Genomic DNA, 19,327 nt, shown 5'->3' with positions numbered 1-19,327 from the left:
GTCTCTGAGGGGTCACTGCAGTGACTCAGGAAAACCTGAGTCTCCAGCTCCTGATTCCAGGAGCACCGCTCGCAGCCTGCCACGTTCATGACCCAGCATGGCCCGGACTCCTGAGCCAGGACCGAGAGTCCCCGGGACAGCGGGGAAGCGGCGGACCCTGGGGGCTGGTACCTGCCGTGGCCCTCCCCAGCCCACTGTGGCACTGAGGGGCTGCTCCCCTGGGAATGGCCCCTTCCTAGAGGCAGCCCTGGCCTGGCTTCGAGAAGGGCTCTGGGAACAGGCGGCCCCGGGTAGCTGACCACACCTGACCAGGCCAGTCTTTGGGAAGCCACCCTCTCAGCCTATGCGCTGCAGGGACACTGGATGGAGAGGGCTGTGCCTCAGTCGCCCTGCAGGGCCGTGCAGCAGCCGGCCGTGCAGGGGGAGGGGGCCTTGCCTTCTGGCTCAGGGAGGAAGCGGCTGCTTTCAGCTGCCTTCGCCTCGCCTCTGGAGGCGGCTTTGAAACCCTCCTGAGGTTTGTGGCCCTGAAGTTCCTTCCTGAGACCCCGCAGGGGACCAAGCCCTTGGCCCAAGGGCACCGGGGAGGGCAGAACCTCAAGACAGGGGCCCAGGACGCAGGACAGTGTGTGGGGCAGGTGTGCAGGCTGTGCCCAAGGGGCCTCGGGGTCAAGGGGCTCTCGGAAATGATGTCGACATCACAGCTCCTGAGCGGTGCCTAGATCTGGATGAGCTGTTTTCTGGAGAAAGCAGGAAAGTGACGTCATTTTGTGGCTTCAGACTGACCGCAGCCTGGCAGAGAGGAAGTGGTGGCAGGAAGTGAAGCTGCTGGCTTCCCGGCCACGGCCTCCATGGTCCACGTGTGGCAGCGTGAATCACAGCCGCATTATGACGCCCAGAGGGAAAGCAGCTCAAGCGGCAGTTTAAGGCGACTCCACGGAGTGCCCTGGCTTAGTTGTTGCACAGCATGGGGTCAGATGGATGCACTGGAGGAGTCAGCAGAGACTCCCCAGCAGGGGCAGCGAGTGGCCTGGGCCATGAAGAGCAGGCACCTCCTGTGTCCTCTTGCAGGGGCCCAGCACCCTGGACCGTGCTCCTCACGTGCAGGCCGAGGCCACCCTGCCCTTTGGAGTTTGCTCTGAGCAGGGACACTGTTGGAATGACCGGCGAGTGGCGTTGGGTCCACATGGGGGCCCTGGTCCGGCTGAGTCTGCTGAGCACAGGCCTGCCCCTTGCCACCTAGCTCTGCCCATATGTGGCCGTCACTCCTGGACTTCACCTGGGAAACGTCGTTTGAGGCAGCTCAGCTTTTCCCCGGTGGAAATCACGCTGTTTGCTGCTGGAGACTGGCTGGGTCTGTGCTTCCAGTATAGGAAGGTTTAGGAGGCAGTCAGCAGACCTATCGCCACTGTGCCTGAGGCAGGTGCCTGGGGTGAGAGGGATTCTTCCGGATGCGGCCGTGCACTGCCCAGCAGGCCTGGAGTGAATGTCTATGTGGGGCCAGGGCTCCCGTCCAGCATCCCTTAAGGGTCCTGATGGCTGGAGCTGGGGGAGGCAGGTATGGCGAGGGGCTTCCTGCATGCAGGAAAACTGGAGACCCCTGGTGAAAGAGCCAGATGTGCACCTGCAGAGCCAGGCCTGGGCCCACAGAGACTGTCAAGCCTGGTTTACACCACAGAGCCGGGTGTGCGCTGAGAACCAGGTGTGCACGGAGAGCCAGGTGTGCACCGAGAACCAGGTGTGCAGAGAGCCAGATGTACACTGCAGAGCTGCGTGTGCACTGAGCCAGGTGTCTGTTGAGAACCAGGTGTGTGCAGAGAGCCAGGTGTGCACTGCATATCTAAGTGCTCAGGTGGAGTCTTGGGCTGGGCAGGTGCTGCCCAGGACCCTGGCTCTCTGGCTGTTTTCTGTGCATTTGGGGATGGGAGAAGGGGCTCGGCTGTGGCTGGAGGGCAGCCAGGCAGACTTGCCAGCCAGCACCCCAAGGTGATAAGAGCTGATGCCCACAGGTACTCAGCAAATGTCTGCATTTTGGGGAGGGCTGGAGAAAACGAAGGCCATGCCCTCTCTGCAAGGCTTGGCACAGGCCCTGTTTCCCAGTCCTTCAGCCACAGGGTGTCCAGGCAACAAGGGTGCCAGGTCGCCTGCACCCTGTCTCCTGCGGAAGGGACAGCGCCTGCGCCTTGTTCTCCAGTAGCTGCTGGACTCCGGGGTCTGGGTGCTCTGGCGCCCGGCAGCTGGGTCCCCACTACAAGGCAAACACCAGCCTTAAATCCAACTGTCAAGGAAATGGGGTGGGCGGCCGAGGCTGGGGAGACCGGGAGGGAGGGAGGTATGGGCGGTTGGAGGGCTTGAGAGACAGGAACCCACCCTCTGCAAGTGCAGTGGCCTGTCCCCTCAGGAACGCTCTCATTCTTCGTGCTGAAAGGAGCTGGGGGCGTGGCAGGCCTGCGAGACGAATGGGCGCTATCAGCTCAGGGCTCTGCCTCGGAGGAGCCACCCGGAGGCAGCACCCATGGGTGTGGGGGCTTGGCCCCGGGGACGCAGATGGCCAATGTCAGGCCTCCTCGGTGCAGCACCAGATGCGTCTAACAGCCTCCGCCCCGTGGGCGCCCACTCAGAGTTGCTGCCCAGGTGCCTAGAGCAGAAGCCACCTCCTCAGAGGCCAGCGCGCCAGCCTGGCACCACGGGGACGCTCCCAGGAGGTGCCCACAGGGAACGTGCGCATCGGGCTGGGTACTGCGGTGCGTGTGGGCCGTGAGCCCTGCCCTGTGGTCGGACACTGGAGTCCGACACTGCAGATCTTAAAGGCTGAGTCGGATGCAGCAAAGGCGAAGCGGGGTTCGCAGCCCCAGACTCTGGCGGGGGTCAGCGAGCAGCCGGGAGGGGCGCCGCGGGCCATTCGCCGCTTCTCTTGGGCCGAGGGCGCAGGCCCCGGCCGCGGGGGCCCCTCGGACTCCACGACTTCGCTCACGCGCCCACCGCGGTCGCTGAGGTCCCGGGCCAGGCAGCGCGTGGGTGGCTGAGCGGGAGCGCGTCCAGCCAGGCGTGGAGGCCGCGCAGGGCCGGGGGCGAGCCCGTCATGGCAGGGGGCGTGCGGGGCCGTGGCCCGGACAGGGGGATGGGGCCGGAAGAGGCGGGGCCGTTGCCGGGAAACGAGACGGAATGGGCGGGGCAACGGCGGGGCCGTTGCCGGGAGACGGGGCGGGGCGAGACGGGGCGGGGCGAGACGGGGCGGGGCGGGGCGGGGCGGGGCGGGGCGGGGCGGGGCGGGGCGGGGGTGGCGGTGGCGAGTCGCCTTGGGGCCTTGGGCGTGGGTTCCTGGATCGGACCGTCTGCCCGCGGGAGGGGCGGGACTGCAGTTATGCTGGGGAGGGCCTGAGAAATCCAGGGAGAAAGGAAGGTGGCTTGACCTCATCTATTCGCAGTCTGCATTTTACCAAGCGCCGACCCTTGTATCTCGTGAACTGAAACCCGCCACCCTTCCCCGTTGATCTAACAAGAATCTACAGAACTCGGTCAATAATTTATTAGTAAAATATACATTTCTCATTATTAAAGAATAAAAGCTTTCAGCCCTGCTGAATACACATCTGAGGTCTCAAGAAAACCAGACAAGACAGCTGACTCTCCCACGTAACCCTTTCCATAAAGGCGGTTCCTAAGCTTAAACACACACAAAGCTGGGGGGCTGTCCCGCTTGAATCCCATGGGAAACAAGCTGCAAGATCAGGGGACCTGGAGTCGGGAGCCTGGGGTGCAGTCCGCTCACTGACACCCTCTCGAAGAGCACGCAGGGGAACCTGGTCCTGGGATGGAGTCTTTCTGGGGATGCCCCACGTCTGCACTGCCTGGAACCGGGTGCCCAGGGCAGCCGGCTCAGCAGGCCCCAGAGCAGGGGCAGGTGTGGCCGGGAGGGGCTGTGTATGTGGCCTCCTGAACATGGGGGAGACCAGTGGCCACCTGGAGACACGTACACACACATGCACCCACAGGCACACAGCTCATCCCAGCCTTGTGCCTGCAGACAGCTGGGGCTACGCGTGGCCAAGGCGGGGAGAAGGAAGTGGCTGAGGGCATGGACAGCAGGCGCCTCTCAGGTAGAGGCATTCCTGAGGTCACAACAGCAGCTGAGCCTGTAAAGTCAGGGTCCAGGGCTGAGCGGTGCTAGCTGGACCCTGGAATGCTGGAAGGCATGGCTTCTCCGCTGCAACTTCTCCAAATTTCCACACAGGCACAGGTACCCCCCTAGGGTGCTGTGGGAGCTCCGGCCCCTTGCTTCCTCTGGATGGGGGGCTTCAGGGCAACTTTTGGGCCAACAGCACCCTGGGAGGAGGAAAAGATAACTGATGTTGAAAAACTACCTGCTGTAAAAGGCATATAAAGGGTACAACTAAATTTTACATCCTTTAACATTTCTTAAAATGTGGATTCTTGGTTCATCCACCAACAACGCGGCTCATCCACACAATGGCACGTGTGGCAGTAGCAGTATATATGGCTGACAGAGGACAGACTCTCCTCCCTGCGGTTGCTGGGGGAAAGTCAGGCACCACTGACAGCCGGGGTCAGCGTCTGCTGAGAAGTCCCTTGATCACAGCACAGATGCCACAGTATACCCAACTGCCAATGCCTTTCCCTTTTCTTTCAAACAGTCACCCAAGTTTATCCACAGATAATCAGAAAAAAACCCCGCCCTCCAGGGCAGTGCCACCGTCAGCCTGGTGGGGAGGCCGTGGCACCATCAGCCCCGTGGGGAGGCTGTGCTGTCCGTTGCACAGTGGACTCCGACTGGTGTGTGCTGGGGCCTCACCTCAGCTGGACCAGGGTTGGCCGCACCAGCCCCCGGTTTGACTGGGGGCACTGGGGGCGCGAACGTCGGCTTGATGACCTGGGAGGGAAACAGACACAGCTGACGTGGGTCCCCCAGGCAGTCCCGGCCCTAGCCTGGACATCACCTTCCCTGGACCTGGAACGAAGCTCCCCACAGGACTTGCTCTGACCCCCAGGGGGCCTGCAGGCTCCGCCCCCACTGAGCTTGCTACAGAAAAACCCTCCTGGCTGCCACTGCCCACAGAATAAAGCCCATCAGTGGCAGAATGCCATCCTAGGCCCACCTGCCCAGTCCAGCTCCGGCCACACCTTCCACATCCCCTAACCAACCCCCATATTACCCTCGAAGAGCTTTTTTCCTTTTCTTTTTTTTTGAGTCAGGGTCTCCCTCTGTCGCCCAAGCTGGAGTGCAGTGGCATGATGTTGGCTCATTGCAGCTTCCTCTTCCTGGGTTCAAGTGATCCTCCTGCCTCAGCCTCCTGAGTAGCTGGGACAACAGGCACGAGCCACCACACCCAGCTAGTTTTTTATTTTTTGTAGAGACAGGGTCTCCCTATGTTGCCCAGGCTGGTCTTGAACTCCTGGGCTCAAGTGATCCTCCCGCTCCAGCCTCCCAAAGTGCTGGGATTACAGGCATGAGCCACTGCGCCCGGCCTGAAGAGCTCTATAAACTGATGGAATGTGGGGTTTTGGAAGCTCAAAGGCCAATAATTAGCTACTAAAACACCTGTTTCTTTGCATTTCAGCTTTCCCAGGGTAGGGAGGCTAGATGTCTACCACACAGAGCCGTGGAGCTCACTCCTGGCTGTGTCACACAGAGCCTGGGTGGGCTGAGCATTTGCAGTTTTCAGCAGCTTCCAAAGGACGCTACTGAGCAGCCAGGGGAGGCCCGTGAGAGTGAAGAGTGCGTGACTTCCCTCCTGCACAGTCCTGCCGCAGCCTTTGCCCCATCTACTGCCATGCCCGGCTCCTGCTGTTCCTGCTGCAGCCTCTGCCCCATCTACCGCCACGCCTGTTCCTGCTGCAGCCTCTGCCCCATCTACCGCCACGCCTGTTCCTGCTGCAGCCTCTGCCCCATCTACCGCCATGCCTGGTGACCATCACTTCCTTGGCCAGAAACCTCTCTGCCCCCTCCAGGCCCGTTTTGCCTGTCCAGACCCCTTCTAGGACTATTTCTGCAACTCATGTACAAGTCTGAAGTTAGTTCAAATAAAAACTTAAAAAGGAAAGAGAGAAATAGACAATCACTATTAGGACCAGGCGCGGTGGCTCACGTCTGTAATCCCAGCACTTTGGGAGGCCAAGGCGGGCAGATTACGAGGTCAAGAGATCAAGACCATCTTGGCTAACACAGTGAAACCCTGTCTCTACAAAAAAAAAATACAAAAATTTAGCCAGGTGTGGTGGCGGGCGCCTGTGGTCTCAGCTACATTGGGAGGCTGAGGCAGGAGAATGGCGTGAACCTGAGAGGCGGAGCTTGCAGTAAGCTGAGATTGCGCCACTGCACTCCAGCCTGGGCGACAGAGCAAGACTCCATCTCAAAAAAAAAGAGAGAGAGAAAATCACTATTAGGCAAACAGCACAGAACAACTGTTGCTGCCAATATTCACCAATGGATGCCAAAACCAGTGGGTCCAAGCTTAAGGTTCAAAGAGTCTCAAGGTATCTCCCCAAGGCATCTGCTAACTATAAAAAGAAGATGGGGCTTTCTAAGGGAAAATCTGTGGACGCTGCTCCAGCTAGGCACTGTGTCAACATCACCCATGACCAAAGCTGCATGTGCGCCAGGCCTGGGCTGTGCCCCGGGAAGGATGTGTCCAGTGCTGCCCCCGCCAGCAGTGCACGGCGCTCATCCACACGAGGAAAGATGGGACAAACCCAGGCTGAGGGACTCTGAAAACACTGCTGGCCACACTTCCAAAGTGCAAGCTGAGGCAAGGCAGAGGGGCCGGGGGCTGAGTGACTGGGGGGACCATGGCCGGAGAAGGGCATCCAGAGGGAGCGGGTGGTACTGACTGGGTTGCACCGGTGATGTGGCACCTCGGCTGTGCACCCACACCGTGGCCATACGTGGCACCTCGGCTGCACATCCACACCGTGGCCATACGTGGCGCCTCAGCTGTGCGCCCACACTCTGGCCACATGGGAGCAGGCCGGGCGAAGGGCATGCAGGATTCTCTAGGCTATTTTTGCAACTTTTCTGTAAGTCTAAAATTTGTTAATGTTAACAAAAAAAGCCTCTACCCAGAGGGCAGGGGCTCTCCTGCCCCAGGTCTTCCCTGCACAGCCCAGTCCTAGTCCTAGGGCTGACCAGGAACCTCTGTGGAGGGGTCCCCGGAGATGCACCATGGGACCTCTTCACACAGGCACCTCCCCAGGCCCAGCCTGCCCACCACCGTCCTGCCCTCCCCAGCCCCAGCCTGCCCACCACCGTCCTGCCCTCCCCAGCCCCAGCCTGCCCACCACCGTCCTGCCCTCTCTGAGGACAGAGGCTGCTCACAATGTCCAGCTGAGTCAGTGGCCCCAGGAAGGGAGCTCAAGGTTCCTTCTCCACCCACCGCCAGAGTGGTTCCCCAGGGCTGAGGCCAATGAGCTGCCCCCACGGGGTCCAAAAAGGGCTCCAAGGTTAGCCCAGAGGTGGGAGCCAGGGTGCAGGGACAGGACCCCAACCCTGGGGGGACACAGAGGCCTGGGAGTTAACCCTCAGCATGCCAGGGCTCCAGTGATTCGGGTTTTCAGAGATCTTTTTGAAACCCCCAAAGCCCCCAAACCCAAGGGAAGGGCAGAACGTGTCCCTGCCCTGAGCCCCGCCAGCCATCTGTCCTGCAGGGCCCCAGGGAGTCCTCTTCTCTGCCACAGCTTCAGCTCTGGGAGGGGCTTGGTGGGTGGAGCCGGTCTGAGTGGAAGGAGAAGGAGCCAGGGCCCCCAAACCAGCTCCAACGCAGGGCAGAACTGAGCTCCTGCCTTCCCGTGGCCTTGCTGACCTGCCTTTTGCTCTGATGTCCTCACAAGGCTGGGCTAACCAGCCATCTGTGTATAGCGGGGGCCACCTGGGGATCCCTGGCCCCCAGTGCAGTGCACAGACCCCAATCCCATCGGGAAGGCCTGGACACCCTCAGACGGCTTGTCTGCCCAATCACCACCGCTTACCTGCTTTGGTGCCTGCCGGGTGTAGACAGGAACTGGGAAGGGTGGGCTGGACACAGTGACCGGAGGCTGGAAGAGACAGGGCCGAGAGCCTGGGTCACAGCTGGGACCGCACCCCGTGCCCCTCCAGCACCCCGTGCCCCTCCAGCACCCCCAGCTCCAGGATCTGAGGTTCCTGCCTCCTGTGTGTGCTGGAGGGGTCTGCGCGGCCCATAGGGCCCCACCCCAGATGAGAGGCCCCACCCCATTCCTCCCCTCAGCCGTGTGATCCCCAGCTGGGGGCCAGAGAGCATTTGCGTCTCGACACTGTCCTCAGATGGGCTCTGTTGAGGCCAGGAAGCTTCCCTGGCCTCGGAGCCCCAAGTTTAAGTTCAAGCTCAGATTCTGTCATGGCTCAAAAGGGTCTGGGAAGTGCTCACTCCCAAAGCCTCGGTGTTCCCAGCAGGGTGACCACGGCAGCTGCTCTGGGCTCGGGGCCACCGCCGGCTCATGCGTGAATTTAATGAAAGGGCTCTGCTGGCCTTGGGCTGCACTTGGGGTCGCAGGATGGGGGCTGGGCACTGCTTTCAGCCTCATGAACCTGGCAGGGGTGGTGCTTACAGCAGGGGGCGGCCTCTTCAGAGCCACCGAGGCCGGGTGTCCGGCGGGCTGGCCCGGGTGGATGGTGGGGACCAGCTCTTGGGGGCCCCTGGATGGGGCCGGAGCCCCGCCCTTGGCCGGCATGCGGCTGGCAGCCTGGTGGAACAGGGGGTTGGAACGCCCCATGGTGGTCTTGGGAGCCACGTTCCTGGGGAGGAAGCACAGGACGCGTGGTCAGTGTCCGGCCATGGGGCTCCAGCACCATACCCTGAGTCTGTCCCTCTCAGCTCCAGCCGACCCGAGAGGCTTCAGGGTGAGAGGACGCGGCCATGAGAGACAGACAGGACCAGGAGACGGGGCGGACCCTGAAGAGGCAGGGATACCCTCCATGTCCTGGGGGCCCCAGTCAGGTGGGCAGGAGATGCTTGGAGGCTGTAGGGCCAGTGTGTCCTGCTGCGTGGGGGTCTCCTGCTGTGTGGGGGTCCAGGTCCCTAGAGCAGGGCTCAGCAAGAAACTGGCGGGTGCTCACGGGGCTGGGTCAGGATATGGGGAACCGCACCGGGCCTCTCTGGATTTGCTCCAAGCCCAACCTGCCACCAAAACCATGCCCGGGGGAAGGCGGAGTCCAGAGTGGCACCGACCGAGTGGAGCCAGGAAGGCCCTTCAAACTCAGCCCAAGCTGGGGGGCGTCACGACATCGGGGCACAGAGGAGCCTGGGTGTCCGTGCCGTCCACCGTGCTCCTTCCTCCGGCAGCTGAGCATGGGAAGCACTCACCGTCCTCCGTCACAGCCCCCGCCACCCTCCGTCACAGCCCCCGCCACCCTCCGTCACAGCCCCCGCCACCCTCACCTGCTCAGGATGCGGCTCCCGGCTTTGCGGTAGACGATGATGCCTGCCAGGGTGACCAGCACAACTGCCAGGAGCACCAGAACCACCACCACGAAGACGGGGAGGCTCCCGGACGCTGTGGGACACACGGCCCCACATCAGGCAGGCAGGCCGCGACCTCAGGCAGGAGCCAGGGAGGTTCCCAGACACAGCCTTTCTCAGCACCCCCAGGCCGTGCCCTGTGGACCCCTCAGGGAGGACCCGGTACCTTACACCGGCACTCCCAGCTCACCAGTGACAGGTTGGAGAGCTTGGCAGGGTGGCCCTGGGCCACAGTGCTATGGGCACGGCTGTGCCTTTGAGGCCTGATGCTCTGGACGACCATGTGCTCAGTGGCCGCCAGGGAGGAAATGCTGGGTGGCCTCAGGGCCCCGGGCCGAGGAGGGGCTGGAAGACACAGGCTGAGGACACTGGAGTCTCAGCTCATCGCCGTGCCCTGCCCTCGGCCACTGCCTCCCTCTGGGACAGGGCTCTCCCCTCCTCACATCAGCCTGAGGGCAGACAGGCTCTGCCTGTCTCACACCTGTGTGTCGACACCTGTGGTAGCAAACTGGCACCGTGAACACCACCAGCTTCCCGGGCCCGCGGCTTCTGCCTGGGTTCTGTTTGGGCCCTCTGAGCTTGGACCTCAGCCCCACCCGCGCTGGCCAGGGAGGCCTACCTGCGTGCACCTCCATCAGCAGCTTCGCGCAGTGGGGTGGGGCCCAGCCCGCGTGGCAGTGGCACTCCTGCTTGTGGTTGCACACCTGCGGGGACGGCTGGGCTCAGGGCCAATCCTGGCGTGGATCCCAAGGTGCCGTTGGGGCCGTGCCTCCAGCATGAGGGCCCCGGGCCAGCCCCACCCCGGAGGGCCCCTTGGTCCCCACCCACGTGCACCGACGGCGAGGCCTCTCCATGTAGCCCCTGCCCACTGCCCGGTGACCACGCAGGTTCCATCCACGGAGGCCGCCCAAGCCGGGCCTCAGCCGACAGGGGCTCCACAGAGACCCCCACGGACAGGACACGCTGGGCTCCCCCAGCCTCAGGCTCCTGTGTCCAGAGCGGCACCGGCTCCCTCAGAGCGGCAGCCTCTGTGCAGCGGCCCTGTCCCAAGAGGCCACACATACCCCGTGGTTGTGGCACTGGGCAGAGCAGTTTCTGGATCTGTAAACGTGTAAGTCCTGGCAACATCCTTTCCAGCAAATCTGGGGGTAGGAGGCGTCTCTCAGGCAGCCACTCTGGACCCCTGCCCTGCCAGTGTCCCTTGAAACCACGGGGTAAGCTGGCGGGGACCCTTGGAACCACAGGGTAAGCTGGCGGGGACCCTTGAAACCACGGGGTAAGCTGGGGGGGACCCTTGAAACCACGGGGTAAGCTGGCGGGGACCCTTGAAACTGCTGGGTAGGCTGGGGGGACCCTTGAAACTGCGGGGTAAGCTGGGGGGAACCCTTGAAACTGCGGGGTAAGCTGGGGGGGACCCTTGAAACTGCAGGGTAAGCTGGGGGGACCCTTGAAACTGCGGGGTAAGCTGGGGGTGGGCTGTGGTCACCACATCCAGGGTGGCTGTGCTTCAGCCCATCTGCCGGCTGCCTACCCCCAGAGCCCCTGGGAAGTGGCCCTCCTGGGGCATGTGGCAGCCGGCGATGGCCATCAGATGAACTGAGAACCATGTCTCTCCCCACCCCCCGGCAACCTTTCAGTCTCTACTAGAAGCGCAGAGAGAACTCTGTTCCCACAGCCTCAAGCAGCTGCCAAGCTCAGAAACGCATCTGCACCCATGTGGGGCACATGCCCGGGATGCCTGGGGGGTGGCACGGCCTCTGAGCCAGGGGCATGAATCACCTTCTCTGGTCCGCACTGGGTGCCCTCGGGCACTGGTTCATAGGCAGTGCCATCCTCTGTGGTGAGCGCATGGCACACGAAGTTCAGGGTGCAGGTGCCACGCCCCAGGGGCTGCTGCCCGCCCTTGCACTGCAGAACGCCACACATGTCAGCCCTGTGGACGGAGGGCAAGTCGTGGGCCAGCTTGCCCAGGCACATGCTGGGGGGCCCAGTAGGCTGGGGCCACAGTGACCCACCCCCCTCCCACAACACGGTGCGCTTGAGCCTGGGGTCCACGGGTCCAGGGCAGACCCTCATGGGAGCAGAACTCCTTTGTGGAGGCCCTTCTGGGGCTGACCTGCTGTGGGAACATCACATGTCCTGGGCCCAGGGGAATCTGGTCTCAGAAGCTCACCTGTACCGGCTGGTCTTGCAGCCTGGTAGGATGTCGTAGGAGAAGCAGGACTCCTCGGCAGCTTGCCCACCTGCAGGACCAGGAGCAGGTTAGCCCTGGCAAGGCCTGCAGCCACCCTGCCGGGCCAGCTCTGTGCCCACTTCACCTGGCCCCCAGAAGGCCTGGCACTGCTGGGCCAGCGTGGGGCAGGTCCCGTTGTAGCAGTAGCCCCCGAAGCAGGGCGTGCCGTTCTCCTGGAAGGCGTCTTCGGGGCACTCAGGGTGCCGGCCGTCACAGAACTCCTCGAGGTCACACGTATCCTTCTTGGGACGGCACGGCTCACCAGCTGGCTTCACCTGGCCCAGCAGAGAACAGCTCACCATGGGGACAGGTCCACGCAAGCTGCCTGGTCCCTGGCGCCCCAGGGTCCCTTCCCACCTGCCAGCCATGGGCTCTGGAGGTCCCTGGTGGGAGGCTACACTCACCCTGCACTCCTGGCAGCAGGTACCGTGTGCACACTGGGCCCCCTCAGCCAGCTGGCAGGTGGTGGAGTTGCAGCAGCGGTTCCGGCAGTCCTGGGGCGACGGCAAAGGCCTTGGCAGGCTGCACTGGGGACGGGCCAGGCTCCAGGGCGGACCTGGCTGCCTCCCGACCACTGGGGTGCCCCCCGACCACTGGGGTGCCCTGCAGCCACTCCCTCCCTGTGACCACTTTGGACACCAATGGAGCCCCAAGTTCCACGTGTGGCTGTGCAGTGGTCATCCTGACCTGAAGGGACAGAAGTTGTGGCACCCCATGCTGACGGGAGCAGGTGTGGGGCATGGACGCACCTCGGGGGGGCCGCAGTCGCACTGCTCCCCACGCTCCACAAACAGGTTCCCGCACACAGGGCCGCCCACCAGGTGGCTGAGGTCAGGGGCGTTGGCGAGGCAGGCTGACTGCGGCCGCTCCAAAAAGCTCTCCAGGTAGGCCTGGCTGCAGTCACTGAACATCCTGGGGAAACTGGAGCTGGGGAGACGGGGTAGCACTGGGGGAGGCAGCCCAGCCCCTTCCCCACCCACCTCGCACCTCCAGCATACGCTGGCTCTGCAGGGCCTGGCCGCCTCACCCAATGCTGCCTGCCATGATGCAGCGGCCGGCCTCGGAGTGTTCCCGGCAGCGGCAGCCCTGGACGTTCTCATCGTGGTCCATGCCCAGGTTGTGGCCCATCTCATGGGCCATGGTGCAGGCCACACCCACGGGGTTCCTGCTGTGGTCCTGCAGGAGGGTCTGTGCTCTCAGGAACCATGTGGCCAACTCCCCACGCCTGCCACCCTCACCCCCCCAGGGCCCAGGACTTGGCACAGCTTCCCGCCACCACCACCTTAAAACATAAAATCAGGCATTAAACCTGGCCTGAGGGGAGGTGGCCCGCTCCAGAATCCTAGACCCAGGCTTCCCCTCCCCTATCCAGCTCTGGCCTCGGCCTGGCAAAGCCGAGCAGGAGCCCCCTCACCTGGTTCACAGCCCCTGAGCTGTGGGAGCACATGGCAGACACTCTGGCAAACCCCACGGTGGTCCCGGTGAAGTCGACGCCCCTGGAAGTGGGAGTGACACAGATGCCCTGGACGTGGCTCCCTCCCCACTTCCCTCCCACCCCAGCCCTGCTCTCCCTTCCACCCCAGCCCTGCCCGCCCTCCCTCCCCAGCCCTCCCCACCCTGCCCACCCTCCCCCCCAGCCCTCCCCACCCTGCCCGCTCTGCCAGCTCACGTGATGAACTGCACATTGTCATGCAGGTGCCGCCGTGTCAGTTGCCGCGCCTGCCAGGCCAGGAGGTTCTCCAGTGTGTCATTGGGGTTGGGGCTGACGTGGAACCTGTCCTGACTATTCCAAATCTCCAGGCCCACCAGGACCACACGGAAGTTGAGTTTCTGATATAGCTGGAGAGGTGGTGGAGTCCTGGGGGTCAGGCAGGGTAGCGGAAGGTGCAGCAGGGAGGGTGGGTGGCGGAGGATGCACCTGTCCCACTGCGAGGTGGGGCCAGGCACAGGTGCCAGGCAGAGCTGGAGCAGGTGGAATGAACCCCGTGGCAACACCCCCCCACCTCCCGCCAGGGGCTCCAGCACCTCTGCAGCCAGGACTGCTGCCCACCTTGTCCACGTGGTTCACCACCTCCAGCACCCGATGGCGCACGGCTGCTTCGCTCCCCAGCATCTGGAACTGGGGACACGAGACCCTCAGGCTGGAGCCCACACACCCCCCATGCCCCCCCGCCGGCTGCTCTCCCACCTTCCCCGCCCCCAGCGCACCTCTGCATTGTCCACGACCACATACAGCTCCACGTAGCGGGTCTCTCGGGATGGCACAGAGCCCTGGGGAACAGAACAGCCACAAGAAGCCAGTCAGCCTTCCCAGCCCCAGGGCCTGGACCCTCCCTCAGGGACCTGGAGCCACTGTCCAGCCCCTGTCCAGTGCTGGGGGAGCGTGGCCAGGCCTGCTCCAGGCTGCAGACGATGGGCAGCACCCAGTGCATGGGGAGCCAGGAGGACTCACAGGCCAGGCAAGCGGACACCGGCAGGACCAGCCAAACACGGGAGACGAGGGTGCTCACCCCGGGCCGAGGCCTGAAGACAGCTGCCGTCCGGGGCCCCAGGAGGCTGCCCAGGCTGTCGTCGCTGACCCCGCAGGTCCCGGCCGTCTGCAGCAGGTGCTCGGCCTGGTACACGGCGTGCCGCCCGCCCTCGCCACCTTCATCCAAGGGCTCGATCAGGTGCAAGTCTGAGCCCACCTGGAAGAAACCCCTGAGGGGAGTGGGAGCCGGGTGTGCCGTGGGCTTCAGAGTGGCCTGGTCCTGCCCTGAAGGACCAGAGGCTCCGGTTTGCTGCCTACAGCTCCTCCTACCCTGCCACCAGCAGCCCCCCAGCAGGTGACTTCAGGCCCCAGGGTACAGGAGGGTGAGTCTCTTGGGCTTGGGGTCCCCTGAGCAGACCCCTCTGCAAGACAGTGAAGGCCTGAGTGGGAGAAGGAGGCACCCTCCCTGCCTCCCTTCCCCAGCCCCGCCCCAGGCTTAGGCCTTCCTCTCCACCTGCGGGAGCCCTGGCGTTCGTCCGCCGCACCCACCTGAGGCCGGCACAGGTGCTGAGGCTGGCGGCTGAGTCCGGGTGCCCCTCCACGTGGCCCTGGTAGAAGCAGTGGTCCTGCGGGGAAGCAGGAGAGGGGTCCACAGGCTGTGCCCCCACGGCCCCACAGGCTCGGGGAGGGCCGCCCAGCCCCTACCTGCCTGCCCAGCTGCTCCACCTGACCCGTACCTGCCCTCGAGGCTGCTCCGTCACCTCGGAGCCATTGGCAGCCGTGTAGGTCTCCGTGTAGCCGGAGCCCAGCAGGTCCCTGGAAAAGAAGTGCTGTGGCTGCCTCGGCCCCCTTGGTGAAGAGGCTGGCCCAGAGGCTGGACGCCGGGGACACCAGTGTGCTGGAGCCAGGCCCAGGCAGGGAGGCCGACCCGAGACCCACTCACCTGTTCTTCCGCAGGTGCAGGGTGAAGTTGTGCCCTGTGGCCCCAAGGACATAGCTCACCCTCTCTGGGTGCAGGCCCTGAGCGAGGAGGGAAGGGTCCCGGGTGAGCAGCCTGCCCGGGCTGTGCCCACCTCCATCCTGGGGGCCAGAGAAGCTCAGCTTGGGGGGAAGGGGTGCCGGCCTCCAGCCCCAGGTCAAGGATCCATCCTGGAGGGTCCACAGCCTCAGGCAGGGTAGAGGGTGGAGGGTGGAGGGTAGGGGGCAGGGGGTAGTGGGTGGAAGGTGGAGGGTGGGGGTGGAAGGTGGAGGATGGAGGGTGGGGGGCGGAGGGCGGAGGGTGGGGGCGGGGGGTGGGGGTTGGAGGGTGGCGGTTAGATGGTGGAGGGTGGAGGGTGGGGGCGGGGGTTGGAGGGTGGAGGGTAGGGGGCGGGGCTGTGCTGAAGGCGACCGGAGGAGCCCAGCACTTGGGTGGACAGGAAGGACACAGTGCTCCTCAGTCCTCCCAGGCCTCAGTTGCCCCATCTGACCATGCATGGGTAACGACAATGCCCCTTCCCCGAGAAAGCATAGGGTTGGGGAGACACAGCCTGGGCCAGGCAGCAAAGGAGGTGGGCGGCGGGGATAGCACGCACAGGCCCCTCCAGCGACAGCTGCCTGCCTCCAGGACCCGTCCCTCCCAGCAGCCGCCGGACCTGGTGGTGCCTGCAGAGCCTCCTCCTCAACCACTGCGTCTCCAGCCCCCGTATGCAGGCTGGGACTTGGCCTGCTGAGCCCTGGGACAGCCTTAGCTGTGCCACCGGCTGGATGAGCCCAGGGCAGCAGGCAGGTCAGTATTAGGTTCCCTGGATGCTGAGGTAAGGACAGGGCTGGGGCCAGTACTGCCCTCCCTGGAAACATGCACACACATGCATGCAGTGCACATGTGTGCATACCCACCCACTCAGGTTTCAGGAATCACCCTCGGGCAGCCCCAGTCGGGGAGGGGGGCCGTTCTCAGTTCCTAGCCCCGGGAAACCCCCGCCAGGCCCCCCCATACACAGGAAGGTGTGTCAACTCTGCGGTGAGCCAGCGTCACTTCTCAAAGAGGAATTTGGCTTATCAGCCTTGCCAAGGGAAACTGGGGAGGGGCCCGGGGCCAGCACAACCTGCCCCTGCTCCCTTCCAGGGGCCCATAGAGTTCCTGAAGGAATGAGGAGGCCGTGAGACCCCAGGCAGCGCTGGAGGGAGGAACGGAGATGGGCCCCAGGGGGCTAGAGCTGTACAGGGCAGCCCCAGACGCTCACCTGGCCTCTCACCACTTCCCATAAGCTAAAGCTCCTTTCACAGAAACAGGCTCAGGGGCCAGCCAGGGACCCTCCCCAGGCCAGCTTAGACTCACCAAGCTGGAGGGCAGAGCTCGGCGGACTCGGGGTCCCGGCAGACGCCGCGGCACCACCACCTCATACTGCTCCACGCGGGCCCAGGGCCGGCTGGGGGCGATCACTGTGGGAGGGAGGGTCAGCAGGCATGAGGGGCCGGGGGGCAGGGGGTTTCCTTCCCAGAGGCCTCCTGGGCCCTCCGATTCTGTCCCTTGCTGGGCTTGACCCTCCCCTGGGGAACTCACCAGATAGCTCGGGGACAAAGACTCAAGTGAGGGTTCTGTGCCTAAAAGACCCCAGGAGCGCCCCCAGGCATGGCCGGCCGGTGGGCCTGTGTCCTGCAGCACCCACACACAGTGCTCAGAGACCCTGTGGGTGCCAGCGACTCCACAGGCCTCCAGGCTGTCTCAGATCTCTGGAGGGGCCCGAGGGCAAGGATGAACCTTCCCCCCAGGGAGGAGGACTCGGGCCGCCGACCTGCCCGTTTCCATCTCCTTCTCCATTCTTCTGATCATCTGATCGCATCTAACTGGGGAGCAGGAAGGGCCTCCCTGAGGCTGTTCACCTCCCAAGAACTGGAAACTCGCTGGTATCCGAGAGCAGAGGGCAGGGACCTAGCACGCAATGGGCAGGGTTTCGGAGACCACCAACCCCAGGACCTTTTGCTCCCGTTAAACACGATAGTGGACGTGTCTCCATGACATCTCCAACCTGGAGAGGCAGCAGGGGAGAGAGCAGCCAGCCCCCATATGCCCAGGAAACTGGTGGGAAGCACCTCGGCCTCCAGCCTGAAGCTCCTCAGCACACCCCACCCAAGTCACTCCAGGAGCAGGGGTGGGATCCAGGGTCAGCAACCCCATGTCCTCCCCCAGGCAGGAGACGGGTCCCCTCAGCCCACACCCCTGCACTCCAGGCCTCAGCTCCTCTGCCCTCCCTTCCCTCCCTGGCTAAATAGTGGGGGTGGGTAGCCCCACAGGTGAATCCCAGGAACCCAGGGCAGCAGGTGAAGCGTCCTGCTTGGCCCGGCCCCCACCCCACTAACAAGCTCAGAGGCGGGACTTCCCTCTCACAGTTCACCTTTGAAGGTTCCCTCCGACCTCCCCGGCCTTCCCGGCCCAGGTCTCACCACCCAGAGACCACTGTGCACCTGACGGCCCGCTCCCAGGGACCAGCCCGAAGCCGGGCCAGGGTGCAGGGTGCAGGCAGGCCAGGAGCTCGGGGCCCGCGTCTCGTCCTGCGGGGAGAGCCACCCTGCCCCGCGCCGCGCCCGGGACGGCTCCCTGGAACCACTCACCAGGCAGCGTCACCGCGCCCAGCAGCCAGAGCCCGAGGCCGCGCATGGCTGGGTCGGGGCGCGGAGGCGGAGGTGAGAGCCCCGCGGGACACGGTCTGGTTCCAGCGCTCCTGGCGAGAGGCTCTTTTCCGCGCGCCCCGCCCGGGCGCCCCGCAGCCAATGGGCCCCTCGGCCGGTGGGAGGGGCGGGGCGCGCGGCACCTGGGGGCGGGGCCCGTTCCCCTCCCCCCACAATCCTGCATCCTCCCTTGCACAGGTGAGGGAACTGAGGCACAGCCTGTCCCAAGTCCGGCCAGAGCCCCAAGAGGGGGCCTCTCGGCGGACCCGGCGTCTGGAAGGAGGTGGCGCCAGGCAGGTCCTGGAGGGGAAGGGACTTGTGAGGGCCGCCTGGCGGTTTCAGGATAGGGGGGGCTCTGAATTCCTGGGGGACAGAAAGTCCCAGGCAGGGGCAAGTCATGGCTTTGGGGGCATAGGTTCAGCCCTGTGGGAAACTCTGCCAACGCCCCCGCCCAAGCCCGCGCCCTGTCCACCAGGCTGAGGCCTCACTGGAGTGGGATAGGCATGGGCCTGCAGCTGTCCAAGTGGGGAGGGGGAGCCCTAGGTGGGGGTCCCAGCCCAGGTGATGGCAGGTGCAGGGGCCGTCCCCAGCCTAAGATCCCCAGACAGCAGCTGACGCTGGCCAACGTGGACCAAAGCCTGCAGCAGCCCACTGTGGCCTGGCTCCGGCTTCTCCAAGCCTGCGGCCAAGCGTGCTTGCCCTTGGTAGCTACATTCCCTGTGGTGGCCTCAGCCTCGAGGGTGCAGGTTCAGGCTGACACCGCAGCTCCCCAGACGGTCCACCCAGCACCCCTCCCTGGGGCTTTCACAGCCAGGCCTCCCTCCTGGGGTGGGAACAGTGGTGGTGGCAGGAATGGCAGCTCAGCTGACCCTGGGGAGAGGCAGGGCAGGGCCAGCAAGGGGCTGGAGTGAGTCCTGCCTGGAGAGAGTGCCCCAGGGCAGGGCGAGTCAAGGACCTGCACGGGCCTAGGGGCAGAGGACACAGATCAAGGGGCAGTGGCAGGAAGAGGCCGGGGCCTCGTACGTTATCCTGGGAGGACAGGGAACCCTGAGGATCTAAGCTGGCGTGAGTGATGCTGTCACATTTTGTCTCAAAGCCATTCTTACCCCAATGTGAATGGCATGAAAAGCAAGAAAGCAGAAGCTGGCACTGGGCTGCAGGTGACTTCTGCTGCCTGGGGGTGTGTCTGCTTGCCTGTGTGGCACAGGACGAGGCCCCCCAGGCTGCCAAGAGGCGCCCAGGTAGGGCTGGGGATGCTGGCCTGTGCCTGAGCTCATGCAGGTGACCCTGTTACTATAGAACAATGGCCAGCCAGCAATCACCCTTCCCTTCCTTGACCTCGTGGTGCAAGTTACTCAACAGCAAAGTGCAAAGGCGGCATGCTGGTCACATCAGAGGCACAGCAAGGCCCCTGCCGATGCTGAGCTACCAGGGATTTATTCTTAAAAAGACAGGACCAGCTCGGGCCAGAACAGGCTCCTCCCA

The 19,327-nt window shown here is 64.1% G+C and overlaps 1 protein-coding gene across 3 annotated transcripts; it reads right to left on the bottom strand.

The window, feature by feature from the left end:
- Positions 1–3,511: 3,511 nt before the first annotated feature.
- ADAM8 (ADAM metallopeptidase domain 8) lies at positions 3,512–17,911 on the bottom strand. 3 transcript variants are annotated; one of them, XM_055244751.2, is made up of 23 exons: positions 17,786–17,909; positions 16,512–16,615; positions 15,135–15,211; positions 14,929–15,007; positions 14,741–14,817; positions 14,232–14,421; positions 13,930–13,992; positions 13,772–13,840; positions 13,391–13,560; positions 13,136–13,217; positions 12,749–12,897; positions 12,471–12,648; positions 12,126–12,215; positions 11,807–11,996; positions 11,662–11,731; positions 11,268–11,421; positions 10,553–10,630; positions 10,108–10,192; positions 9,408–9,522; positions 8,578–8,764; positions 7,981–8,046; positions 4,811–4,888; positions 3,512–4,323 (listed from the first exon to the last, which is right to left on the bottom strand). In XM_055244751.2, exons 1-23 carry the CDS (start codon positions 17,829–17,831, stop codon positions 4,246–4,248), a joined length of 2,475 nt encoding a protein of 824 aa, XP_055100726.2. In that variant the 5' UTR covers positions 17,832–17,909; the 3' UTR covers positions 3,512–4,245. The 3 variants fall into 3 exon arrangements, with proteins under 3 accessions (XP_055100726.2, XP_063472266.1, XP_055100735.1); XM_063616196.1 differs by lacking the exon at positions 10,553–10,630 and having other exon boundaries at positions 17,786–17,911; XM_055244760.2 differs by lacking the exons at positions 4,811–4,888; positions 10,553–10,630; positions 16,512–16,615 and having other exon boundaries at positions 14,232–14,408; positions 17,786–17,900.
- Between the last annotated feature and the right edge of the window lie 1,416 nt (positions 17,912–19,327).

Source organism: Symphalangus syndactylus, chromosome 2 (assembly GCF_028878055.3).
Source record: "Symphalangus syndactylus isolate Jambi chromosome 2, NHGRI_mSymSyn1-v2.1_pri, whole genome shotgun sequence".
Lineage (NCBI taxonomy): Eukaryota > Metazoa > Chordata > Mammalia > Primates > Hylobatidae > Symphalangus > Symphalangus syndactylus.
The sequence above is the reverse complement of the archived record's forward strand: the minus strand, read 5'-3'. Positions and strand labels throughout refer to the sequence as shown.